The following is a 19,409-nucleotide window of genomic DNA, read 5'->3' as shown; positions in this document are numbered from 1 at the left end:
CCATTACAGGGTTTGAAAATTTTGAAAGTTTGGACAATATGTAATTTTAGCTGTTTTGTTGAAGATGACAAAATTGTTGAATTTGAATATGCTTCTTGACCTGTGACCTGCTTGATTTTTAACATAATCTGGTGCTTTATTTAGCCAGATAAGTCCTCTGTTGATCCCTACTTTGTTAATTAATAAGCATTAAAAAATCATAATTGCAACATACAAAAATTAGAAAAGTTAAAATAAAACCAATTTTTTAGTTTAGGTACCTTAAAAGTGCTTGAATTTTACTCTTAAAATCATTCATTCGTCTGCTTTCCATTTACCTGGCAGTCCTTTCACACGTGTCCATGCTTTGCTAGCAGTGCAGAACCATGCATCATTTATATTTGCCCCCCCCCCCCATAACTCCAGGTCCCCCCTAGGGGCCCACCCCTCAGTTTGGGAACCACGGATTTAAGTCACCTATTAAATAAAAATGTGCTGGTTCCAGGATCTCAAATGTGAGGAATTGCTGATTTTCCCAGTTTTATATCAATGTCAAGTGAATATTCGATATGGACTGCTGGTCTGCCGAATCAAGCAATTTGAAGATGTAATCTTCGATTTTTAATCTTTTCTGACATTTGATAAATTAAATGATTCATTGATTAATTGTAAAAATAGAGACGGATTAACTGATCATAACATTAATAAAGTTATTTATTTGTAGCTCTGCTTCAGTCCCTGTTCTTTTGACTGCACAGTTAGGACAAATATATTATCAGAAGAGGTCATAATAAATCATGTCAGAATGTATAAAAAATGGAATCAACTTATGTGGGTACATACTGTATATTTTTACTATATAGGTTAATTGATTGCATTTTGATGCCATACAGTATCTTTACAGCACAGAATAAAAAGTCCTGCATGTAAGGCAGCAGATATGTGTTTTTCCTGGAGGCTATCATCATAGTTGCATCACTTTACACTTGCATCAAGCTCACTCTGGACAAAATTAAAGGCCACATTTTTAGTACACACTCACTCTAAAACATGAACCCATTGACATAGTGGAACAAGATGCTGGCGTGTTCCTTCCAGTCATCATCATCAGGAGTCGCATTATCCCGTTTTTTTCATTCCTCGCTTTCTGTTGTGATCTGGTGACTCACGCACACGCGTTACTGCTGTTGTTTTTTCTCCTCTGTTGCTTTCAGTTGACCTAGCTCCAGACAAAAGGAATGGAGGGGAGTGAAAAAAATGGAATGATTGCGTAAATGGATGGCTATTTTCAGATAGAAAAAGAAGCAAGAAAAGCAAAAGTGAGGTGGGGAAGAGGGAAAAAAGAGCAGGGAAGAGGAGGCGTGGGTGAGGAGCAAGTGGAAGAGACAGGAGGAGACAAGAGAATGTGACGAGGTCGGAGGCTGGAAACAAAAGAATAGAAATGGATGGAAAAGGAGTGGAACAGTGACAATGTTGCTATGATAACCCTTCTTTGTTTGGTTCATTCTTACAGAAGAAGAACTGCTACCATTACTACTTTTAAGAATATAAGTCCTACTAGTACTTATACTGTTCTGCTACAGTGTGTCTACCACCACTGCTGTCTTTCCTCCATTGTCAAACAGTGAACATATCCACAGTGACAGCATTTGTTTGACTATTTTCCACATCCTTGCCTTCTTTACCGGAGACAGAGAAGTGCTTGCTTTGGAAGTATCAGTACTGCTTGTTATAGACTGAGCACCTTCAATAAGAATGTATTGCATATGCCTGTTCTGTTTGTCTTAAAACTGAGTGAGAAAACTAAGGGATGTGATGTAACATCCATGTAATGCCCTCTCTGTTTCTCTCACACTCCTACTACTTTTTGTCTCACTCATGCACTCAGCTGGTTTTGACCATTACTTTAATAGTATATTTCCCCACCGCTCTTTAATGGTGTAGTTGTATTACACACACACGGACAAACACACATATGCACGTTAGCCCTCCCTCTAACAAATGAGTTTACCGTGGTCATAACCTTCACAGGGCTCATTATCATAGATCGCAGGCCTTTTCATAAAGCTGAGACCACTGGTGACGGATTACTAACGGGATGGACACACACACACATACACACACACACACACACAGTGATCCGTAATGAGACCTTATTCCGGACACCCAACCCAGCTGCCTGTAAATTACAGCCGCCACTCTGCCATACATACTTAATCAGCTAATGTTGTTTTATTCCTTATTATTAATTTGCTCCTGTTTCTGATTTATCTAAAGCGCTCTGCATCACACCAATATTTTGTCTCCTTTACAGTTCAGAGAGGCAGAGAGAGAGAGAGAGTAGGCCGTGCGCTTATTCATGTACTTAGGGGATTGCATCTGTAATGAATGGACTGGCTGTTTAGGCATACATAACACAGCCTACTACTCACCTTAATAATGTAAGCAGGTCGTAACTCCTGCTAACCCAAGGGTATATAAGGCATGCATACACAGCCACACACACACACACACACACACACACACACACACACTCCCAAACACACATAGCCTACCTGCATTAGCCACTGACCTCTATGTGTGCCAGGTCTTCTCACTGTCACATTGCAGCCACATTGGAATATGAATGTTTTGTTATTGGAGGTGAAGAAATCATGTGTGTGTGTGTGTGTGTGTGTGTGTGTGTGTCTAATGGTTTGACTTTATGTACATTTGTTTTACAAAAAAATTATGTTCATGAAATCAGTAGCTTGAAAAATTCAATTTCAATTAAATTCTAAATCAAAATCAAATCAAAACAAAATCACTTAATTTATTCATTTATTTAATTCCTGGAACTGTGACTGATATGAGATGATACCATATGCCCATTTAACACAATCAGTTACATTTCTATCAAATCACAACAGGAACTGAAATGTATGTATGAATATGTATGTTTTTATGTATATAACAGTTTAATGACTGAGCTGTATTTATTATTTTTTAATAAAAAGAACAAATACACGGTCACCCATAACGTTACACGGAATAATTTGTTTTCAGACACAGTCCTCTGTTAATTGTGGTTTCATTTTCATTGTGATATGTTTGGAAAAGATTGATTTAAGTTGTGAGAAGATGTACAGTTTATTTGTCAGGAATATATCACATTGTCACATTTATTTCATGGAAAGAGGTAAAAAATATATTTTATTCCAACTTTATGGGCATGTTTGCAATGGGAATTTAAAAATAAATGCGTATCTTAAAGATGACCCTTTGCATCAATGATTGGATTGTTGATCATTGTATCGATATATTGATCTTGATCAATCATTGTATCATCACACCCCTACCATTCACACCATTGTGCAGTCAGCGTGCTTGCTATGCGTAAAAGTACGCGCAGTTACTTTTTTTGGGCTGCCCAGAAAAGGTCCATGCAAACCCCTTCAGATGTGCAAATTACAGCATTTACGTCACCCAGATGCAGAAAATATGAAGCTGTTTATCACACGCCTATGTACTTTTCTATCATAATTGTTAAATTTAAGGTGTTTAAATCAACTCAAAGTCTAGAATTAGGAGGAGGCACTTAACAAGTCTGTCTGCGTTGATTTCCGTATTTAGAAGTGGTGTCCTAAAAAAAGCAACTTGTTCACTCAGCAGACATAAAGGTAGCCAGTCTGCCTGCATCATGCGTCAAATATTACCTTCACAAATAATTGAATCTCATCTTTCCATCCTTACAACTCCTTTCTGATGATGCTTTTGCTTGTTGCTTTGTGTGTTTTTCGGTGACTGGTTCATCACCCCATACCTGCATTCATATAAACAAACAGCTGCACACATACTTAACACTAGCATATGCATAATTGAAATACCGACGCAAGCTCATACTTAAAGCACACACACATATATAGAGACCTGTGTGTTGACCTGTGAGTCATCGCTGTCAGCATTGATTTCCTTTCCCCAGAGTGACCCCTGTCACCACAGCGATAGAGTGGCCGATATTTCACCAGTACTGCCGGGTCTCTGTCTTTCTCTCAAACCCCCTCCCTCTCATTCTGTAAGTCTGACTCTATCTCTCTTTGTACTTGCATCTCTCCCTTTTCTGTTCAACTCCATGACCATACCCCTTTTTCTTTGTCCTGAACAGTTTATACCCTTTTTTTAATAGTCCTGTGTAATGACAAAAAGCTGGGTCAACGTAACCGTTTACCTCTCATCTGACCTCTATTCATTTTTCTTTTTCTTTATGTTCCTTTTTTGTACAGATACAGTATGAATTGACCAGTTTTGACCCATATTTCCCACCCGTCCAACAGTCACAAAGAGAGACAGAGAGAGACAGGCAGACAGGGTAATGGCAGGGTTGTTAGAGTTAAAGGGGTTGTAGTGTATCTGAAAATGAACAGAAGACTTGTGTGTTTGTGTTTTTTATTTGCAAACTGTACTGTCTCTTCATATCAATGCCCTTCTTTCAGAGCGAGTGACTTCCTGGGCTACTATTGCGTCAAATGTTTTTTTTTAAATCCTCAAAGAGCACATCCAAATTATGTCATTAGTGTAATCATATTTCAAGTTTCATCTTCAATTCTTTCCTCCATATTTGATTTTGTCAGATTTTTTATTTGATTTTGGTGATTTGTGTGCAGTTGACCCTGTTTTGAAAATGAATAAAGCGAAGAAGAGAATTTTTTTCTCTTCTTTCGTCAATTGTTTATAGAGCCTCACACGTTTCTTTTTTATTTCTTTTTGTTTCTTGTCCTTGTATTGTATTGTTGTATTGTCACATTGCCATGGTAATCAAGATGCCATTTCCAAGCAGTAAGTGATGGGGTGATATCACCTTTAACTGGGCCGTCAAACTTAAGAAAATCACTTTTTTACAAAATAATTGTCCTTTAACGAGCAGTGTATGATTAATTAATACATGTCAAAGTTGTATTAGGGTAAAAATGTGAGATAGTTATATTTCAGAAGAACAGGGACTGCATAGTTGTTTCCCTTTGTATCATTTTCTAATGTGGATCAGTGATTCCTTATTAAATAATAAAGTGACTAAACAACCTGTCTGTTATTCATATCTCTCCCAGGTGTCTGAGGTTGATCTGAGGACTATGTTGCTGGATGAGCTTGAGCTTGTTGGACCTGCAGCTCCAACCCCACACAGGTATGCATAGTTAAAGCCAGACGTGCTGTATGCCTCACTTGTAATGATTTATAGTTAGTCAGCTTCCAGCCTCATCAACAAGGCATGTTTTTTCCCCAAGAAAAGTTTACTCTTGACTTAAATAACTATTAACTTCTTTATAATAACTTCATGAATCGACCACACACACATACACACAGTGTAGAGAGAGGTAACAGAGTTGGCCTCAGGGACTCTGTCTCTCCTTAGGGAGGTTGAGCTCCTCGGGGAGTCGCTGGAACACCACTGTCCCCATGGCAATATGCAAATCCCTATATGATATTTCCCAACATGCAGTGCTCCAAGGCCCCTAAAGACTTGTTCTGTTTCTACTTTAGACCTTTCTCGAAAGACAGATTTTTATTTTAAGTTTCACACCTTTCGACAAAAATAATGAAAGGAGCATTTTCTGAATCTAAATCTTCATGCTCATACATATGTACCTATAACCGATTTTTCCATCGCTAGCTAGACACCTGGACTCACCAGACCAGGGAGAGGTTTGATATGAAAATGACTTGAGTTTCAATAATCCCCATTGCTTGCTGAAGCTAAACTTACCTGCTGTCAATCTTCAATATGTTAAGCGTTATTGTAAGTGCCTTTAGCAGCTGAGCGCACCCTGTTTTTGTCAGTCAAAATTATCCTGGAAATAAAACATTGAATGTTGACCTAATTTAACAACCATTCACATTAATGATAGTTCTTCACATCGACTTTCCACTGATGTTTTTCACTGACAACATTCAAAGGAAAAGATTCCTGTCAAATACTAAATCCTAGAAGCTGACATTGTAATGTTAAGTGTGATTACATGAAATAAATCAATTGATTTTGTTTCCAAACAGGAGGATAATATTGCAGTCAACATTGTTTTTTCTAAAGCTGTCATCTAAAAAACTAAGAACACATCCAAATATGGTAACCAGTCAGTAGTTTGACAGCCTGCAGTGCAGCCAATTAAAGCACCAAGCAAAGCGGGAATCGGTGGTCTGGCACAATGTGGCACAATTGAGTTTGCGGCTGTACAGGGTTTCTCTGCTATTCCTGCGAAAGGCACTGAAGGGCGTGATGGATCCTCAGTCAGCGTACTCGCTGTCAGAGGCGCGGGGATTTGCATCACACCTTGAGCGTTTTAAATGGCTGCACATATAATAATAATAAAAAAAAAAAGAAATAAATGAAATGAGTAAATCAGGTCTCATGAAATGAAATGACAGGCAGGTTGAAACAGCGGGTGAGTGTGTGTGTTTCTTGCCACCAGCGTCAACATTAAACACATCAGATTGAAGCCACCCTCCAGGGTAGCATCACTCAGCCAGGTGTGTGTTGTGTGTGTGTGTGTAAATGTGTGCGTGTGCATGGTGAAACCTAAGTCTTTTATCTACTTTTCCATTTCCTCTGGTTTTTTGTTTATCTACAGATTTATTTATATATTTCTACTGAAATGGTGTACAGAGCACACACACACACACACACACACACACACACACACACACACACACACACACACACACACACACACACACACACACACATTCTCTCTCTCTCACACACATTGATCTATCGATGTATTGATGTGTGAGTGGGTGTCAGTTTTTTATTTTCCATCTCCCTCCAATTTTTTAATTATTTTCCCTTAGTATAATCTCCTGCAGAGTTTTTTACACTTGAGTTAACTTGAGTGCTGTTTTCCTTTGCCAAAAGCACTCAAATGCTGAAAGTTAGTTAGGTAAAAAAAAAAAAAAAGCTTTGACAGAATATCCCGATTCTCATTTGGGAAAGGTAGGAACTTAACTTATTTCACACTCCAGCAGTATCCCTCAGTGTAACTGTTCTAATTCAACTCAAAACTTTTCTTTGTTAACAAAAGTGATAAGATATTTAAGTTTAGGAGACTGGAGGTTCATTATTGTTGCATTATTATTTTCCTCACGGCTTTGCTTGTTTTTCTGTTGTCCAGCTGTTTATCTGACAGTCTTTTCTCTTACTTCTTTGCAAGGACAGTAGTGGATGCACATTACATTCAATCTCTGTCTCTATCTCTCCCCTCTCGCTCTTTCTTTCTCTCTCTCCCATTTCTCTCTCAGGACGGGAGGAGGATATGTCTCTTTTTCTCCATATTGACTTTCCCAGGTCAGGCTCCTCTTCTCCTATTAGGCCAAGCTAACTGATCAATACACGGGCCTGGTGGGCTGCTGTGTGGACATGCAGACAGGCATACACAGCGGGCCGGCCAAGTGCCACGCTCATTAACACACACCCAGCAGGACATATATACACGTATCTACCCAATCACACTCTCTCATAAATGTTCATATAAAATTCATAATGATACAACTGGCTGTAGAAAACCTTTCTAACAACCTGCAATCTGTAATAAAAACTCGCAAATCTGAGAACTAATGTCTAAATCAATCAATCAATCATCTAAAAATCTTTATCCACTCGGTTGCTTCTCTGTCAAATGCGAAGATGCAACAAACTCCTCCTCTCCTCTCAAACCTTCTCCTCTCTTCTCCTCCCCTGCTGTTTTCCCAGCTGGTGAGTTGTGACATCTGCAGTGCTGCGACATGGATAAGCAGCTGCCAGAGCTGGAGGGAGGGAGGGAGGGATGGAAGGGGGGAGAGCCATAGAAGACAATGCAGGAGAGAAGTGACGAGGGAAGGGGGTGCCTAAGGGAGGGATGAGGGGCACTGACAACCAGCAACAGTTAGGTGTGCAGCACGGGGAGACAGGATCGTGCATGTGTATATGTGTCTGTGAATGTGCTGTGTGTGTGTGTGCATGGCAACGTGCCAGGCAGTGCCATCTGGCTGCTTGACAGAGCTCTTCTCATTAACAGGGAGGTTAATTGCTGTGGCAGCACCCAGGCTGTGTCAAACATCACCCTGGGGACACGGCGGCAACAGACAATCTACATGTTTGTGTATGCACACGCACAAATGTGTGTGCGTTTGTGTGTTTAGGCATAAAATGTGCCACTAGTAATCTTAAAAAAACGCTTTTCTCAACATAAAACTGTTTAACAACGACCTGCAGTATATTAGTACCGACATGTGAAGAGGGCAGCGTAGGGGACCTGTGTCCCGTGTGTGTGTTGTGTGTGTGTGTGTGTGTGTGTGTGTGTGTGTGTGTGTGTGTGTGTGTGTGTGTGTGTGTGTGCATGTGTGTGCATGTATGCCAGGCTACATGCATGTTTATATTATTCTTATGAATTATGTCTTGTTGCTGTAATGATGTAGAAAGAATTAGGTTTACAGAGCCAATGTCTATAGCCCTGAGGGCAAACACACACACACACACACACACACACACACACACACACACACATACATGCACACAGGGTAGCAGGGGGAAGGGGTGGCAATTTGCATGTTATTACTGCATATTCATGACTAATTTTGTTAGCCTTGCCTAATAGGCCTGAGTGACAGCTTGAGATATCGAGAGCCTGCTTTAATATCGCACACACTTGCGGTGATACACACATGCACACACACTCTTCAGTCACATTCAATCGCCTTGCTCTCTCTGTCCACACAGTAATCATAACAACACTTAAGGCTCTAAATAGGAATTCCCTGTTCATCTGTTGGTTTGACATTGTGTCATTTGTTTACCACAACTACTTTATTGTATACAACAATATAGTAAATCATATAGCCTCATTTGCTACATGCATAATCATGACCTAATATGCGCCCACACATGCACGCACATTGAATGGCATGAATAAATTAGCATTTTGACTTGTTGCAGGACAGAATGTGTTGCATGTTCTTGTATTTATGTTCCCCAAAAGAAGCAAACAACAACTAAAAGACATCCTCTATCTGTTGTATTAAATTCAGTTCCATCAATTAATGGTGCAGAAAATAAAACCTTATGTATCATTGAGTATTAAAAACTATGCATATTTTCTTCTATTTTTTAATCTTTGTTGACTACATATTATCTTGGTGTGTGTGCATTTGTGTTTTAAAAACACAGTACTTGGCCAAGACAAAATTATGTTCCTCATCTCAGATATTGAGTGTTTTCTGTAGTAGACTTATGCATGTACACACACATACACACAGCACTCTAAACCTACCATCCCACTGTGCAGGTGAAAATAGGGATGAAATTGGCTGCAGTTACTTTTCATTCAAAACCTTCCTTCGATTTTCAACTTGTTCCAATTTCAGACCATTCGTCTCTAAAGAATCTCTCCTAAATGTGGGGTGATTTAAGTATTTTTCCACCAAACTGACAGGGAAATAAGTTTTGAAAATGCTAATAAACAGACCAAGCTTTTTCCTTCCATAAAAGGCCCCAAAATAATACGAAAAAATCACGTTATAATGCAACTGTAGAAGGTTTTGTCCTTTGTAAAAGTTGAGGATTGATATTTGTGCATATCTTTAGGGAAATATTGTCTTTGTCTGCACATTTATATACATATAAAGGCTTCTGTGCATGCTTAGGAGTACACACAGTTTTTGTACATTCTTTTTTAAAACAGGTTTTCTTAGTGAAATGCTCGGCAAAGTGATAATTCATAACAAAGGAACATTGTAGTTAGAGCGGAATAAAAAGAATCAAGTGAATTGATAGCACAGCAGCACACACTTTCCCATTCTCTTCTAGAGACAGAAACAGACTATAATCTAAAGTCAGTTTGTTCACACTCTCCTCTGTGGCTTTTACTCCATTTGACTGAAAAGTTGTTTTTTTTCCTGAAGTGAAAGATTTAACTCTCAGCGCTCTCTATCCACTCACATGTCACTTTTGTCAAATCTTGCCTTTCCTTCCCTGCTTGGTGTGAACGTGTAGACACGCTTGATCAAATGTGAGTTTAACATTTTTAATCTGCGCAAAGTTTCATCAGAATAACTCATCTCATGAGGCTGGTAAATATGAAATTGTGTATGTGTGTGTCTGTGTGTGTGTGTGTGTGTGTGTGTGTGTGTGTGTGTTTTTGTGAAGAGAACCGCATAGAACCGTGTGATCTGTTTTCTTTTTTTTCTTTTTTCTCCTTCCATCTTGGGTGTGTGACAGCTGTCATTGGTGACTCAGAAAGGTGTCTGGGCAGAGTTAACATATTTTCACCGCTGGGAAACACACACACACACACACACACACACACACACACACACATATCAGTTGCTGTCACCTTGCACAAATTTCACTAGGCTCAGCATCTCTTTGCTGCTTTTAAATGAGATATTTTCTTGAATCACATATGCCACTGTTTACACACTCTATGCTGTTCACATAGCTGAGTGCTTATTTATGTATTTAATATTTTATGTTGGAAAGCATTGCATGAATTAATTAAATTCTTAGTTAACCATCAAGGTTCACTCAGGGTTAGTTTTGTAATCGGTCTCATGTGTCATTTTTAATATAATAAACCAGTTCAAAGACTGGCCTTTTATGTTATTTGTGTATTAAGATCATATGATAATAATTAGGCTCACCTCTGTAATTCAGATCACATTTTTATTATTTTCAATACATATTCTGGAAATTGTACCAGTAAATATCAACAACTAATATAAAAAACACTTCAGCCTGTGCTCTAGTGGTTTAACCCCACCTGTTTTTCCTACAATTCTTCTTCACATTTCATCCTCTTCCTCCTTTCTTCTCCGTCTGTCTGCTACGTATAGTACTGGTTCCTTGGTCCACATCACATCTGAGTTAGAAGACCTGAAAATCCAGTTGCAAACCAAGGACATATTCATCTCTGATCTGGAGAAGGAGCTCAGAGAAAATTTCCAGCAGAAGCAAAAGGTAATTAAGTCGACTTGTCCTGATTAAAAAAGATAAACTACAGGATCACAACACCAAAATGTCATCAAGCTATCCTGTCCATTCTTAAAACATATTGTGAGCAATTAAGTTTCATGAAAATCTTTCCTTTGTTTCTCAATTGAGCTGAATACAGTACATGGCATACACCTTCATGCATCTGGACTGACTTTTTTGTTCCTAAAATAAGTAAGCCTACAAAGAACTACGTCTTATCATTTTAATCTATATTTTCCACCACAGTTCTAATACTGCCTACACAATTTAATAACTTGTTAAGGTGATTTTTGTCCTGCACCGTGCTTGCTATTGTTTAGAAGCCTGTCTGAGAGGTGGAGAAGTATTTTTTTTTTTTTTACGATATTGGTTTGGCAGCTGTGCTAGGAGCGCTCCATGTGCAGCCAGGTTTAACAGGAAGCCGAGGCGTGTGTGATGAATTACCGGCATATCTCAGAGCCCTGGGTAACAAACATGGCGTTGCCGGCCGGGATTAAAAGGGAGAGTTTTTTACGGCCTTCCCACACCTCCTTACAGGGTGTCACTAAATTATACCCACTGCTGTTTTACTGTCTTCTGTGGCTTACGGTTAAGACACACGTAAATACACAGACTTGCAGAAATGCACACACACATACACACGTACATTTGTGCTTGTGGTAAACCCGGGCTTGTTGGTTGTTTATGTGTGTGTTGGCTGGTTACTGTTTGTTTATGCTGCTTGCGAGTTGACTCATTTGTGCTGCCGCTAATTAGTGGTTTGTGTGATTACAGAGCCTAAGAGAAACAAGCAGAGTAACTGGAGCTTGTTCTGTTAATCATATTTTCAGCAAATGTTGATATATCTTTTCATTCTGCTTGTGTTTCTGTTTAACTGGTGCGTCTGCAATGCAGATGCATGAATAGATCCTTTGGCACAGAGTCACGTACACAGCCTTAATAAAGATGATTGCCACAGAATTTCATCTTTGTTTGTTAGCAATACGCCAGTTTCTGTATAACTAAACATATTCCCAGAGTCTGACACCAATGAGGCCCAATTAAAACAACTGCATATCCTTTAAGATGAAAACAAGCCATGCATATATATGTAATTCCTTTGAATTTATCAGTGTAGAAGGTTTTTATTTGTAATGATATGTGAATTACTAACATGGTTGCAGTGTTTTCTTTACATAACATAATCCTCTGCTTGATGTTGTGCCTCCCCTGTACAGTCTGACCTCATAAATAACTAAAAACATTAGAATTTAAGACATAAACTGCTGTTTTACTGAAGAGAAAATAAATGTAAACATTTTTAATAAATTATACTTACGGTATATAACAATCTTTCATAATTCAGAGTTCTATTTTAAAATAAGATATGAACCCTTAATACAAAATGTATATGAAATGGATAGATAGTTCATTATTCCATGACATTTGTGAAGAAGTAACACACAGCACAATGATAATCAGTCACACTCTCTTACAATATCTTGCTTCCTTTGGAAGATTCTTTAACGTTTAAACTCCTTCATGGCCCAGACTGCAACACAGGCGCTGGAGAGTAGTGAGAGACTGGTGCACCTGCAGAGCGAACTATCATGTCTGCAGTGGATCCAGAAAGACAACATGAAGGAGATTGCTGAGAAAGACATCTGCATCACCAAACTGCAAGCTAACATTGAGATGCTGCAAGAAGAGGGAGACGACACGCATGCTCAGGTGGGCCCAGTGTGCATGTGTTGCAGTGGTGGAAGAAGAATTCAGATCTTTTACTTAAATAAAAGTGCCAATACAACAATGGTAAAATGCACTTTTACATATTTTGTTTGTAAGTGGATTTCAAATCATATTTTAGTAAAATTACTTAATTATTATCAGCAATTAAAGTATTCTGGAGTAAACTTTCCACATGACTGATATTGTATTATATTTATTATAAAAACACATACGTATGTTTTCATACCTGAATAGTAACTAATAAGTACACCTGTTAAATAAATGTAGTGGAGTAAAAGTATAAAGCTGTAAAAATTGGATTACTTAAGTAAAGTATGAAAAAGTGCAGTAAAAGTATAATAAATTGTACCTAAGTAATAGTAAAAGGTTACTTAGAATTGCAGCTATGAAACAGATAATAGGGAACTGGTTAAAACCAACTCGGCCCTCATATAACAGCTTGAAGTCAAATAAAAAGAGCATTTTCGGAATGGATAAAATAATGTATAGAATCAGAAATCAAGAATGAATAATCAATCAATCAATCAATCAATCAATCAATCAATCAATCAATCAATCAATCAATCAATGTGTGCGCCATCATACTAGCCTACTTTTTTTTCCTTTTACTGGCATTTTACTTTTATTATTATTATTTTTTATTTTTTTTCACAAAAAATGTATAATATTGCAGGAATAAAAGTATGAACAAAAGCATATGCAACCAATTTAAATGAACTCATTCAACCCTGCAATAAAGTATAAAAAAGACTTCAATATTGTATTCGAGCAAATGTTCTTTTCACCACTGACAGGATTCCTATTTGCATACATGTACTTCAACATGCACAGCAGATACTGTACATAAAAAATAGGTGATATTGTAAACGTAAATGCACTCGCTTGCTGTCAATCAGTCACTTTAAACATCTTTTTTTAAACCTTTCTCCTCAGCTGTCTTACAGGATGCTGCCTTGCAATGGGTCTCTTGATGTTTCAGATTAGTTTTGAGATTAAGTGACTGGTACCTCATTTGTTTTACACAGTGCAGAGATGTGACTGCCTGCACATTTCTGCTTTTTTTTCTCCTGTCTGACTTTTTAGCTCTCCAAGCTGGATGTGAGAGCGAGAGAGCTTCAGGAAGAGCTGAAGAGAAAAGAGGAGGAATGGAGGCACAGAGAAGATGAACGGAGACTGAAATATGAAAAGGAGCATCAAAAAGCAGAGGAGAGGAGAAGGCAGGAGCAGCACAAGAGAGAGGAGGAGTGGGTGAAGACAGTGGAGGAGGAGAGGAAGAGGGGGATTGAGGAGGAGAGAAAGGCCCATGCTCAAGCCGTTAAAAAGTGGGCTGAGGAGGCAGCTATGTTGAATGCTGAGGTGAGTATATAAGTGGTATAAGTAGATCTGTTGTATCTAACTAGAAACAATGGATGATAATATGTAAACTCTGCCGCAAGTCAGAAAATAGATTCTTTTCATTGTGTTCCTTCATTTTAATTCCCATGTATGAAATGATGCTTTTCCCCATCATGAACTCAAGCCAGAATATCACACAATTACACACCTTCATCCACAATTAAAAGATGACTAGAATCATTTAATTAAAAATCTAATTTACATATTTAAAATAGGCTCTCCTCTTTTGAACTTCGAACATTTTCATTTTTACCTTTTTTGTCTGTAGGCCCTAATTAAGTGTGTCATATTTTTTATGAAGTTTTCTTAATTGAGCGGTTTTAGTATGTTTACTCACAGCAGTACAGAAGAAAGCATATTTACACGCACGCGTGTACACACACTTACACAGACTTGTAAAAAAAAAACAAAAAAAACAACAAAACACTTCACCTTAATTCAGACCTCAGACACTCTCTCCTCTCCTCCACCCCCACATCCCCTCCTTCCTTCCATCCTGCCATCTCGCCACAACCGCTCCAAATTAATCTGCAAAATATTGATTTGAGGAGCAAGGGGGTGAGGGGGGGTGGGGGCGCACGATTGCGGCCGCATATTAATACGAACGGGCCGCTCTTCGTCTCTCCTCTATACTTTAAGATCCTCATATCTTCATAATTGATTAATGTTCCTTTGTGAAGTGGGGATGAATAATACATTAGTGGGCCTGCTGCACCCTCAGGCTGATGAGAAAATGTTTAATTTCAGTAAATGTAGCGCTCCCTCTCTCTTTCTCTCTCTTTCATTTTCCCTCTCTGGTTATTTGTGAGTGTTGGAGTGTGTTTGTGAGTTTTCACTTGTGAGCTGAAGACTAGAGGAGTGTTGTTGATTTGCTTTTTTCGTGTTTACTGTCGGCTTGAAGCGCATGTTAAGCATCACAAACAAAAGGCGGCATCTGCGTTTGAAAACGTGAATGAATAAATTGGTGAAATGAGCTCAGTATTGTTCCATTAACTGATATAACTGCAAGAGCTGTGCCACTTTACAAGCTGTGTGCCCTCCAAAGAATAGAAAAAAGAAAAGAAAGAAATCACCCCTTTGGACATTTCTGCAGACATTGCATCAGAATATGCTGCAAACATGAGCTGCTGCATTATCCCATCAGCAATCAGTGAAAGCATGCAAATGGGCTTTAAAGCCACCTGATGGGGACAAGTAGCCTCTTCAGCAGCATGGGAAGGTGCCGGAAGGGTGACATATGTCAGTTGCTGTGACTGGCACAGCCTGACTCAACTCAGCTCATCTGGTTAACAATGCTAATTATGCTAAATGGGAGCCTAATGATGATGATTAGGGATTTAAGAGCTACAACATGGCATGCTTGGTGTGTGTGTTGTTGGTGGGGGGTGAAAGGGTGGGGTGTCTGGCACCTGATGGTGAGCATCTGTGTGTGTAGAATAGATAAATTAACACACACACAGGTCTCACTTCATGCCTGCTTAGCTTTGTTTCATTTTCATTTGAACTTGTGCCAGTGATGAAGGGGATCTATACACATGCACAGCTTCATACATACACACAGAGCGCTAATTGAATAAATAATTCTTATCCGTTAACAAGCATCCTAATTAGTTATGCTAATCAGCATAGATAACCCAATTAACCTCATAGAGTGAGGCTCTTCTGTGTATTTATATGTGGGTGTGGATTTCTATGCCTGAGAGCATATCAGAGACACTTAAGAAAACACATTTGCCTAATTAGCTTTCACTGACATAGACAAGCATTTATGTTTTTCATGTCCTTATTGTTTTGCTTTTGAATGCGAGGTAATAGGCTTTCCACACCGAGCATATATGTGGTATTGAATTCATGTTACCAGTGTTTGTGGCTTTCTACAAGCATACGTGAGAATATGTGCATTTATATGTATTTCTGTCTGCCTTCTGCCAGTCTGTGTCTCAGTTAGATCCACATGGACATGTATATTTTTACAACTATTATGGTAGTTTAAACAGAGTGTGTATTTGTTCAGAGAATGTCTGCCTGTTCCATTAGTTTATGTCCTTGGAAATACAATTTGGCCTCAAGTTCTCTCCGTTTATTTAAAACCTTCAGTCAGCGTTCCCATCCTAATAGTGAGCCGTGTTTCCTCTCGTTTAGCTTCACCACTCATTATCCGGGCCATGTGGAGGAGACAGTGTTTAGAGAGGAGAGGGAGAGAGACTTGGAGAGGGACAGAGAGAGAGAAAGAGAAAGAGGGGGGGGGAGAAAATGAGTACAAGTTAGAGCAGACCAGAAGGAAGAAGACAGAGGGAATGAATGAGTGAGTGAAAGAGAGAGAATGTAGATTTTCTTTGAACCTGACCACAGCTTCTTGTGCTTCTAATGAATGGTGAAGAGAGAGAAGGGAGGGAGACATCGAGACAAGACTGCCTTTGTTGTGTCTATGCACAAGAGAGAGCGAGAACACAAAAGATTTATGTCTTACAGGAAGTCTCCCAGATTTGTGGTGTCGCAAACCGCCTACCCCGAGTCAACTCCATGCTCTGGCTTTTAATTAATAGTCAGTTTATGTTCTCTGTGTGCGCACGTGAGTGTATTGAGTATTTATGTAAGTGTGTGTCTATTTGCAACATTTAGGCTTGCAGTTTATTATGTGGAGTTTGTTGATCAGAATTGGTTTTGACAGATTAGTACTCTGGTTTTGTCTGTTTGGCTTACAGTATCAGAGCTTCAATTAAAACAGCATCAGAATGATTTGTCATAAGAGTTACATATTGTGTTAAAGCTCAGACAAGATTCCTACAGCCATGCGTCAACCTTCGAGCAATTAAGGCAACACGGAAGAGCCAAAAACTGCAGTTCCTCGAATGGCCACTTGGGGCTGGCTCCAAAAGGGAGTCAGTCCCTATAGACCCCCCCATGATAAAACGCCCAATTTCACAGCAGTAATAAAAATGTTTACAGCCTTGTACAAAGTAGATCATCTTTCACAATGACATAAGTTGTGTCTTTGTTGGATGCAGATTTATATTCTTTCTAAACCATGATTTGATTGTGCTTTTGTACGTAATTTACTAGAGCCTGGCTGAAATGGGATTTTTTAAATCGGTATCGATCCAGATTTTAGAGGGGAAACATTCACAGATTACTACTATGACCCACAGGCTTCATTCGGCATCTCAGCGCCACCCACGCTCTACCTCCTTGTCCATTTCTAGATTACGAGGGAGCTACATGGGGTCAGCCAGGGCCATGATGGTGACGGCTGGAGCCACCAGACTGAGCTTCACAAAGGCTTTTCAGTATTCTATGTTCATATTTTAGACAGCACTAAAACTGAGAAGTTTTGTCATTTCAAGGCATAAAACCACAGTCAGCTACATGTTATCTATTTACCCGTCAATCTGTTTTAAAAAAGGGTAAACAAGGGTAATCCAAATACATGAAAAACAGACAAAGAACTACACTCAACTGACTTAAGGTGTTTTAAAAAAGCAAATAAGGTATTCAATTCTGCACCATACATTAGCATTAGGTCATGGCACCTTCGCTAATGTGCTAATGGAATTCACTGTGGTGAGCTAAACTGTGGGGCTTAATGTCGAAAGCCTGCACTTTTGTAATGGGAAGACCAAACATTGGATGCTACTCTGTGCAGCGCAGGTCTTGAATGGGGGCGAGATGCTAATATTAGCTCATGCTCACATCAGCTGAGTCATCTCCTCTGTGTCCTTGGCTTATTAACTGATTTAAGACTGATTAGATCAGTCCTGCACGAGCGTGCGCTGGCACGCATACACACATCCACACCAAATTTGAATATCAAAATGGAATTGCTTGACCAGTGAAAACTAGATTAATTCAAACTGTTTGCATCAAGGTGTGGGTAAAAGCGATGACTGTGCATATTTTTAATGCACCTTGCAGCATTTAAAGCCATTTATGACATTATCTGAAGCTCATGTTATGCAAACACATTTTGCAAGTCAAAGCCACTTATGTTGAGAATACTTGATGCTCCGTTTTTCTCCTTTGCCTTGATTTGACTTCATGAGATCATCAGCATAGGTATTGATTTTGCACTCCATTTGGTGGAGTTTTAGTGAGCTAAAATGTGTATGCCTCTTCCATAATAACATGCCACAGTAACAGAATAATGATGTTGAGCTCTGCTACTACTTTACTGTAATGTGCATGCCATGTGCTTTTCATCACAGGCTACGAATGCCTCAGATATGTTAATAGGACTTCGGTAAGAGATTAGAAGAATGAGCCTTTCTTTCTACATGGACATTATTTTCACCCTTTTATAAAAGTGCTTTTATTTCAGCCCCCTACCTGTTAAAGTGTCTCTTCATCTAGCTTTGTCAAGGTTATGCAAACAAATTGGCCGTTGCTCTGCTCGCCAACAAATGCCACAAATAGCTTTTCTTCTCTCTAGTCTCCAGGAACTGTCAAGAGATTGCACTGTTGCTACCAGGTCAAATCTCCTGACAGCCAAACAGCATGGTGGGTGATGTAAGTTTGGCCTAGAAACCTCCCACATCCTTATTCTTCCTTTGAAAAATCATTTCTATTATGTCATTGTTGTGGTTGATGTGAGAACCCACTGCACTCCTGTTTCTTCCTATTTGAATGTGTTGCTCAGTTCTACTGTGAGCTATTTGATCAGCTCAGAACACGGTGTTACACTTTCAGATAGTTGTTCTGGTAAACAAGAGAACGTTGTCTTGCTGTCTGTTAGAGTTTGAGAGTGGAGTGTCAATTTCACTCTACTTTTTATGTTAGATGTAAGGTAGCACGCACAGTATTCAGCCAATGTAAAATGTGTAGGTTTGTGTGTGTTCATGCACAGAATTGCTTGTTTCTACCTCTCTTTATGTGTGTGTCTGTGACAGTTTCCTCTCAAGATGTTAATTCCTCTCCTCCCTGTTGTTGTCATGCTAACACCAGCAGTGTCTGCACCAGGGAGACGAAGACATATTGGTGTTAATGAAAAGCCCTCCTAAACTCTCCTCCCCGCATGAATGTTTAAACATGCTTGTCATAACATTCATTCGCTCACACATGACAGCTAGCATCTGCAGCTGCCTTGCTCGCCCTCAATATTTTATCATACCATCTCCCCTAACCCCAGACTAGCACAATGGCTGTGTGTTAGCAAACGGAATTATAATGACTCAAAACAGGCCGTGTTCAGACTCACTGCCAGCACAGGCCATACATAATGTATTCAGTGACACCACAGGCCTCATAATGGTACAATTAGTCAGTCTTAAATATGAAAGAAAGAGAGAGAGGCCAAATGAAGGAAATGTGGTGATATGTAGAGATAAAGAGCGACAGA

The 19,409-nt window shown here is 39.2% G+C and overlaps 1 protein-coding gene across 1 annotated transcript in view; it reads left to right on the top strand.

Annotated features, from left to right (window-relative positions):
* The window catches only part of LOC131962440 (golgin subfamily A member 6-like protein 25), a 47,288-nt gene that overhangs the window by 12,361 nt on the left and 15,518 nt on the right, over window positions 1-19,409 (top strand). Inside the window, exons 3-6 of the mRNA XM_059327442.1 lie at window positions 5,064-5,140; window positions 10,816-10,939; window positions 12,485-12,664; window positions 13,766-14,038. Coding sequence (XP_059183425.1) covers window positions 5,064-5,140; window positions 10,816-10,939; window positions 12,485-12,664; window positions 13,766-14,038 — 654 coding nt within the window. The remainder of the gene's footprint in view (window positions 1-5,063; window positions 5,141-10,815; window positions 10,940-12,484; window positions 12,665-13,765; window positions 14,039-19,409) is intronic.

Source organism: Centropristis striata, chromosome 23 (genome assembly GCF_030273125.1).
Source record: "Centropristis striata isolate RG_2023a ecotype Rhode Island chromosome 23, C.striata_1.0, whole genome shotgun sequence".
Taxonomy (NCBI): Eukaryota; Metazoa; Chordata; class Actinopteri; order Perciformes; family Serranidae; genus Centropristis; species Centropristis striata.
The sequence above is the reverse complement of the archived record's forward strand: the minus strand, read 5'-3'. Positions and strand labels throughout refer to the sequence as shown.